This window comes from Dromiciops gliroides, chromosome 5, assembly GCF_019393635.1.
Source record: "Dromiciops gliroides isolate mDroGli1 chromosome 5, mDroGli1.pri, whole genome shotgun sequence".
Taxonomy (NCBI): Eukaryota; Metazoa; Chordata; class Mammalia; order Microbiotheria; family Microbiotheriidae; genus Dromiciops; species Dromiciops gliroides.
This window is the reverse complement of record NC_057865.1, coordinates 188,607,220-188,615,564: the sequence shown is the minus strand read 5'-3', so window position 1 is coordinate 188,615,564 and position 8,345 is coordinate 188,607,220. Positions and strand designations below refer to the sequence as shown.

Sequence of the window (8,345 nt, the reverse complement as noted above, 5' to 3'; positions counted from 1 at the left end):
GATGAAACTGAGGTTTCCCTGTGCTGATTTTCACACTGAAATCACGAAGTATCAAAAAAGATGTTGAAAATAATGGTATGGGGGTAGCTAGGTGGCACAGTGGTCCTGGCCCTGGCCCTGGATTCAGGAAGACCCAAGTTCAAATCTGACATAAGACACTCGATACTTACTAGCTGTGTGACCCTGGGCAAGTCACTTAACCCTCATTGCCATAATAATAATAATAATAATAATAATAATAATAATAATAATAATAATAATAATAATAATAATGGTATGGAGCATTTTGTCAGGTTCTCCAATTTCTCTACCCCTTTATCCCTTGATGTTACACAGGCAGTAATTATCTCACAGTTCCTGGCACATAGTAAGTACTTAATAAATGCTTGTTGACTTACGGAGTTATGGTGGTCTTTTTTCCTACGATCCTCAAAAATAACAAATTGTCATTAATCCACTACTATCTTTCTTTGGGTTCAGTCATTTAATTAGTTCCAAATCCCCCTAACCATACTATCCATCCCACTTCTCTCCATATTGTCCATGAAGATATCATGAGATACTTTGTTTTAAGTATCTTGCCAACATCTAGAAACACATTTCTGACATGCTTATGGAAAGTCTGCCAGTCTAATAACTGTCAAAATAGTAAATTAGTCTAGTATTATCTGTTTTAATGGACACACATTGGTTTTGGGGGGGTTTGGTGTTTTTTTGTTTGGGGGGAGGGGGGTTGTTTTTTGTTGTCGTTGTTGTCGTTGTTATTGTTTTGTTTTGTTTTGTTTTGTTTTGCAGGGCAATACGGGTTAAGTGATTTGCCCAGGGTCACACAGCTAGTAAGTGTCAAGTGTCTGAGGCCGGATTTGAACTCAGATCCTCCTGAATCCAGGGCCAATGCTTTATCCATTGTGCTACCTAGCCGCCCCCCCCACACATTGTTTTTATAGTGATCACTATTTACCTAAGTGCTCACAAGCCCTTTAATTATGTGTTCCACTACTTCATTAGCAGTCAGTCAGACTCTACATAGAACCAAGCTAAAACCTACAGATTGGAGAATCTAGTTTATGAAAGATGCCTTTTGAAAAAAGGGACATTTGCTTATCTCTAGTACATCAGTAACTCAATCCTTCTCCACAGTCTCTAGAAAAGACTCCTAACAGCAGTTCAGTTGTTTCATCTACAAGTTTGTTCAGTACCCAGAATGTGGGTGACTACGTTGAAGACAGCTAGGTGTCTTTCCGTTACCTCACTCATCTTGGATTTCAGTTTTTTTGTTATTTAGTTTTGTTTTAAATTTCCCAGTCTGAAGAGTATCTTTGGTAGAGAAATAAGGTAGTTCTCATTTTGTTCTTCATCTATTATCATCATCCTATCCACTCAAGGAGGCTGTCTTATTCCTTCCTTGATTTACCTCTTATTTACAGCATGTTTAAAACCCAGTGGATCACTCCAGCTCTTGCAGTAGTATCAGCAGTCTCTACTCTTGTAATTATATATATTTATATGTTTGTGTATATTTATATATACACAAACATGTATGTGGATGTGTGTGGATGTGTGGATGTAGGTGTGGATCTGTGGGTGTGGGTGTGGCTGTGGATGTGTGGATATGGGGAGGCAGATGTGTGGATGCATGGATGAGTGGATGCATAGATGTGAGTGTGTGGATGCAGATGCAGATGTATGTGTATGTGTGTGTGTATGTATATGTATATGTGTCTGGTCTTTAGGAATCAACCTATATAGACTCCATGAATACTTATAGTCCAATTTCAGTAAAGTTGGGCCATTATTTCTCCCCAACCACAGCTCTAAAATGTAAAACCTGCAGGTTTCCTGACACAGAGAACCCTCTGAAGACAGTCATGCAGAGAGGAGGCATCTAAAGGAAAGCCGGAAATTATATGCATACGTGTCAGTTATAGATAGAGCCGAGACTGGGCCAATGCATCCAGGTATCCAAATTCCCTAGGCTTTATCCAAAAATTACCTGATAGATATGGGATCTAGTGCTCACTTCGCCATTAACTAGGTATGTCACAGTAAATAACCTTGTATAAAAAGGAGATCCTAAGATTTTGAAAATAAATTGTGTTTTATCCTCACCTTTAAATCACCTATGACAAAGGAGGTTTGGACGACATTTTCCTTCTTCTGAACAATATATACAGTCAAATCAGCAAGGAGATGGGGCATCCATTCTATTAACCATATCCCATTGGGCTGCTCATTCCTGTTGTTCCTTGAGAACCTGACCTAGCAATTATATGGGGTATATGGGGACAGAAAGTACTGCTTATAACAAGGTTTTGTTCAGCATGATTAAGCAAAGAAACAAGGTTTAAAGGAATGCTGGGAGGGGGAGGGGGAGCAAGAAAGGTACAACTATCTATAATATATATTATACAATTGTATATAAAGTTGAATATGTATTTTATATAGAAATATAAATATGTCTATGTTTCCTCCATAGCACCTAGCACAATGCCTTTTATGCAATGCATCTCAGTCTCTCTTTGTTTTTCTCTGCCTCTGTCTCTGGTGTGCTGTCTTTCAATGTCTCCATTTTTTCTTCTGTGTTTCTTCTCTTTCTCTCTCTCTCTCTCTCTCTCTCTCTCTCTCTCTCTCTCTCTCGCTCACTTGCTCGCTCGCTCGCTCTCTCTCGCTCTCTCTCTCCCCTTCTAATATTCCAGAAGGCAATTTTGTACACAGAAAGATGGTATACTGACTGTCTTTTGAACATGAGAAGAATGATTGTACATTATAGGATATTCCCCAGCAAACCCATTCACATTTACCCAAGAGATAAAACCTAGTATCTCAGCAGAAATGCTCCAGCTGATCCCAGCTATAAAAGACAGATGATGCCTAAGAATAGTGAGTCACATTAAGCATAGCTTTCCCTCCCTTGGGGATTCAAATGTTACCTAAAGAACCAGATTGTTGTTGTTGTGGTAACACCTACCTTAAATGAAACAGCAGCTCTCATTCCCTCCTCTCCTGTGGGATGAAGTAGGAAGAGCTCAAGTCTCTCTATAGAGATGTTTTGATGCCTCTTGCTGCAAGTCCCCAGAATTTCCTTTGGGGCATTGGTTGGGTCCATGCTCAGGGACCCAGATGGCTTGAGCATCACAATCTTCCCAATGGAGTCGTCCCACTGCTACAGCAACAGCTGTAGCAACAAAGACCAAGGAAGCCAACCAAAGTATTGGATGAATACATTTAATAAGCCTCACTCACAGAAACTAGGCTTGAGCCATGAAACTTTTCTTTAATGTCATGTTCACAAGGAATTCCCTTTAGCAGCTGGGAAGTTCTCTGAAGGGAAGGAGGATTTACTTGTTTCTATCTATTAGGCCTGCGAGCAGCTGTCTTCTGAATAGAAAGAGCCACCATCCTTCCAGAAAGCTTCTCATCAGTCTCCTTTCCAAGTAAGGCTCCTCCCCTCCCAGGGCCTCCCTGTGCGTTTCTGGAGTCTGTGGTAACAAAGGTTTCTTGAATAGATGACAAGCACACAGGTGAGTGAAGTGTAAGCAGAAGTGACCGAGGAAGCTGGGAGGCCAGGGCTGTGGAAGTAGGGTGAATGAAGGACCAAAGGAAGTTTGGTGGTTTATTTGATCCATGTTTATTTGACCACATGCCCTGCCCTGGCCACCAGTAGCACCTAAAAGAATAAATACATCGAGGTCTCTCTATTTGGTAAACCAGGACTGTGCAGTCTCTTGTTTCCCTTTGCTCTCCCAGTCAGAAGATATGAAAACAGGCTGAAAGGTTGTTATGACAACAGGAATCCCTTGAAATAGCAGTTTTCCACAAACCCTTAACTTCATACATGCACTGTCTCGAAAAGGGAATGTTTTGTAATAGGTTATGAGTAGGATTCTATATACAAACACACATTAATCTGTGGTCAGGAATATTCCTTTGTCCCCTATGTCTTTAACGTTCCATTCTCTGAATGGCCGGCAGACATCACTAAAGGGCTTCAGAAAAATAACTCTTATCTAGATGGCATGTTCCTGAATCATAAAACTGTTTTACCCCAGCTATAGTTAAAGTTTAGGGGAGCCATAGTTGTCAATTGTCCTTGAAGGACACTGGCTTAGTCTGACTAGATTATCCCTTTCCTCCTCCTGAGGACATGAGAAAGTAAGGACTGCCCTTAGACTAGCCCCAAGACTGAGGAGGGATTTAAGAAGTTTAAGGACCCAAATATGCTTCTTTTGACATTCTCCTTGCCTTGAGCTTTAGATCTGAATCTAGGGACTCATGGGGGGAGGGGAGAAGAGGGAATTGTTCCTTGGTTAAGACTGAGAGAGAAGGCAAAAATTAAGATGCCAAAGTCTGTTAACAAGGTCATATGCTTGCATAGCATCATCTCCAATCTGACCAGAGAAGTTCATTGAGATGTCTCATGAGGTAGGGAGATGGAAGGATTGTAATCCCCACTTAAGAGATGGGGAAACTGAGGTCCAGAGAGGAAAAGTGATTTGCTCCAAGTCACCCAAGGAAATTAGAACAGAATTAAGATGTGAATTTGGGACTAGTCAACTTCTGTTTTTGTTTTTTACTTTTCTTTTTTTGCAGGACAATAAGAGTTAACTGACTTGCCCAGGGTCACCCAGCTAGTAAGTGTCAAGTGTCTGAAGCCAGATTTGAACTCAGGCCCCCATGACTAATCTAGTGTATGACTCATTAAAATTGTCTTTAAAAGGACATCCATCATTAGACACACCCAGAGGGAAAAAGTCTCTGCCAAGCAGTCTCAGCCTTAGAAAGAAAATCCAAACCCAGCTGACAGTCCTTCAGGTTTCTGAAATTCACACAGAACAGAGGCCACCAATACCTCACTGTATAAAAACAAAACAAGAGTGTCCAGGTGCATGGAGGACCCCAAACTTGAAATGGAAGTGAATGACAGTTATGGGGTCACATGTTGAGAGCAGGAAGGGGACCTTAGGAATCATCAAGTCCAGCACCTCATTTTATAGAGGAGAAAGGCGAAGTTTTGACCAAGGTTCTTTAAGTAGTAAGTGGAGAGAGGTTTTGAATACAGGATCTCAGATGCCAAATTCAGTACTCTTTTTATACTACCTAGCTCTCTAGAAGACATAGTTCACAAATGCTGATCTAACTTAACAAAAGGATTCTAACAATAGACTGCCCACAAAGGATCAGTGCTCATTTCTTAACATATGTATTTGCCTATTGCCCACAAAAACAGAAAACACTTGTATAGACTCAGAAATCTTTTCTTGGGCTACTTTGCAATATCTTTGAATGTGCCAGTCTAGGGGCTTAAGCCAGATGTTTGCTTTAGGAAAACATCAGAGGCATCCCCAAGTTTAAATGTCCAGGTTAGATGGAAGATGTGTGTGTGTGTGTGTGTGTGTGTGTGTGTGTGTGTGTGTGGCAGTTGTGGGGGGTTTGGGAGCATTTCAGGTTGGGCTAGCAGTTGAAAGCTGCTACTGTGTAGCAGATGGGGCAATAGAGAAAACTGTACTGTGCACCAAGATATTACAGTCCTTCAGAGGCAACAGAACTGAACCAAGGGTTATATATGTGACTCCATTTTGGTGCTTCTCTGGACTTGGTGATTCCCTGATCCCATTCCCTTTGCATGGGAAGGCACTTGCATATAACTAATACTTGGCTTTGAAACCAACCCTCCTGGAAATGGAGAAATATGGATCAGGGGTTGCACTAATTATAAACAAAAGATATTTGCATGTTTATCCCAAAACACACACACACACACACACACACATCATCCTATTGTTCTTAGATTGCCCTCTACATCTTCTAAAATGGTCAAGTTCGATCCTGAAATCTTTTATCCCAGCTAAACTTAGAAATAATTAGAATGCTTTTAGATCCATGATGCTAAAGGCAGGAACTTCCGATTAGGTACATGATAAAGGGCACCATATGAAAATAGTAGATTAAATGAGTTGTTCTCAACCCTCCATCTTTGGATGGAAATTCAGCAGATGAAAACTAAGGTTTGGAGTCCCAAAGTGGTCCTAGGAGTTCTAGACCTTTTGAGACCACAAAGCATGGCAAATAAGTCTTCATGGAGTATAATGAGAGAAGATATTTCATATAGTTTTTCCAAAAGTAAGAGTGATCAGATCACACCCATGGAAGTGTATCATGTATCTTAGATATGAAGAGACAATTCTTGTGGTCACTGGAGTCAAGGGTCCAAGCAATAGAGTTTCACAGTTCAGCCCCATTTGGTCACTCCAGTTAGAGGGACTGATGAAGACCTTGGTTCTAGATAAGGGGTGACTATAAAACTACTGCAGTTCTCTATTATGTCCTTCCCTTCAACCCCCAATTTTCCCCTCTCAATAATCAAACTTCTGTTAGCATCCTTTTCTCTGCATAAACCCTATGTGGGGTGGAAAGGTAGCTGGGTCTCCGTTCTGGGGCAACCTCAGAGAAATCTGGTTTGCCAATTCCTCCACCCACTCCTTTCAAATCTGGTATAGGCTGCCCACATGTGACATGTGTATATTGGCCTTGTTCCTCCTGCTCTGTTTCACGGTGGTAGAAATAATTGAAGTTGGAGACAATGACTGGTACAGGTAGGGCAATGGTGAGGACACCTGCAATGGCACACAAAGATCCCACAATCTTGCCCCCTACAGTCATGGGGTACATGTCCCCATAGCCAACTGTGGTCATGGTGACCACCGCCCACCAGAAGGCATCAGGGATGCTGGAAAATAGTGAATCATCATCATCTGCCTCAGCAAAGTAGACAGCACTGGAGAAGAGGATGACTCCAATGAAGAGGAAGAAGATGAGGAGCCCCAGCTCCCGCATGGAGGCCTGCAGTGTCTTCCCCAGGATTTGGAGGCCTTTAGAATGGCGGGAGAGTTTGAAGATGCGGAAAACTCGGACCAGGCGGATAACTCGAAGGATTGCCAGAGACATCGCCTGCTGCCCATTCTGGCTGCTGCCTCCTCCGGTGCTCCCGGGCTGATGTTCCTGCTGTTGCACCAACTCTGTGCCCAAGGTAATAAAGTATGGGAAGATGGCCACTAAATCTATGATGTTCATGATGTTGCGGAAGAAAGCTGGCTTGCTAGGGCAGGCAGAGAAACGAACCAGCAGCTCAAACGTGAACCATACTATGCAGAGGGTCTCTACCAGAAAAAAGGGGTCTGTGAAGAAAGAGCCAGACTCTGTAGGCCCCCCAAGTGGGATCAGTTGGGATGATGGCCCGGGTCCCGATACAACTCCTCCCTGAACAATAACACTGGGATTTAACAGTTTATATACTGAGTGGTCTCCCTCATCTTCTTCCTGGCTCCCTCTAGAGGCTGGGCCACCTGAACTTACCCTCCCACCGTCACTTCTACTTCGGGGATCTGGCCGGAACTGCGGCAGGGTTTCCAGGCAAAAGATGACTATAGAGATGAGAATAACTAGTACGGAGACAATGGCGATACCCCTAGCTGGGCCAGAGCTCTCAGGATATTCAAAGAGAAGCCAGACCTGACGCTTGAAGGGCTGAGAAGGCAAGGGCTTCTGGTGCTCACCACTCTCTGGAAGGCAGCCCTCATCCTCCCGGAAAGCCTCCAGGGCCTCCTCACCCAGCTGGTAGAAGCGGATCTCTTCCAGGAAGATATCCAGAGGCACATTGACTGGCCTCCGCAGTCGGCCCCCAGACTGGTAGTAGTACAGTATAGCGTCGAAGCTGGGCCGGTTGCGATCAAAGAAGTACTCATTGCGCAGGGGGTCAAAGAAGCGGACTCGGCGACCGGGGTCTCCCAAAAGTGTGTCAGGAAACAGAGACAGGGTGCGCAACTGTGTCTCAAATCTCAGCCCCGAGATGTTGATCACCAGGCGCTCACTGCTGCAGCAGCCACCGCCACCTCCGGCGGCCCCGGAGAAGTCTCCCCCACCCTGTTGCTCCTCCTCGGATCCCCGGACCTCCCCGTGGGCCGCCAGCGCCAAGGTTGTCTCCTCCCGCATACCGCCTACAACGCGGTGCGCCCTTCCACAAGGCGCCCACTGCCTGTATGCGGGTCTGGCTTACCAGATGTGGTTAAGTGGAGCTCCCTGCTTCTGTCTTCCTAGAGCGCGGCTCCTGAAGCCCTTTCTCTTTGATCTTGAACTGTCTATACACTCTTGTTCCTAAAAGACTGGCAGCAGATGTGAGGATGCTCTAGTAGAGGTACCTGGATCCACACCCCGCCATGCCTGGAATTAGATGCCTGACTTAGCGTTTTGGCATTTCTTCGATCTGGGCGCTAGGACTCGTGGGTCCCTCTCGGGTTGGTTCAGCACTTCTCAGCGCCCACCGGGCGTTGCTCCAGAATCCACACTGA

At 44.1% G+C, this 8,345-nt stretch overlaps 1 protein-coding gene across 1 annotated transcript; it reads right to left on the bottom strand.

The window, feature by feature from the left end:
• Positions 1-6,360: 6,360 nt before the first annotated feature.
• On the bottom strand, positions 6,361-8,008 carry KCNA6 (potassium voltage-gated channel subfamily A member 6). Its single transcript, XM_043968986.1, has one exon. It carries the CDS (start codon positions 7,987-7,989, stop codon positions 6,361-6,363), a length of 1,629 nt encoding a protein of 542 aa, XP_043824921.1. The 5' UTR covers positions 7,990-8,008.
• Between the last annotated feature and the right edge of the window lie 337 nt (positions 8,009-8,345).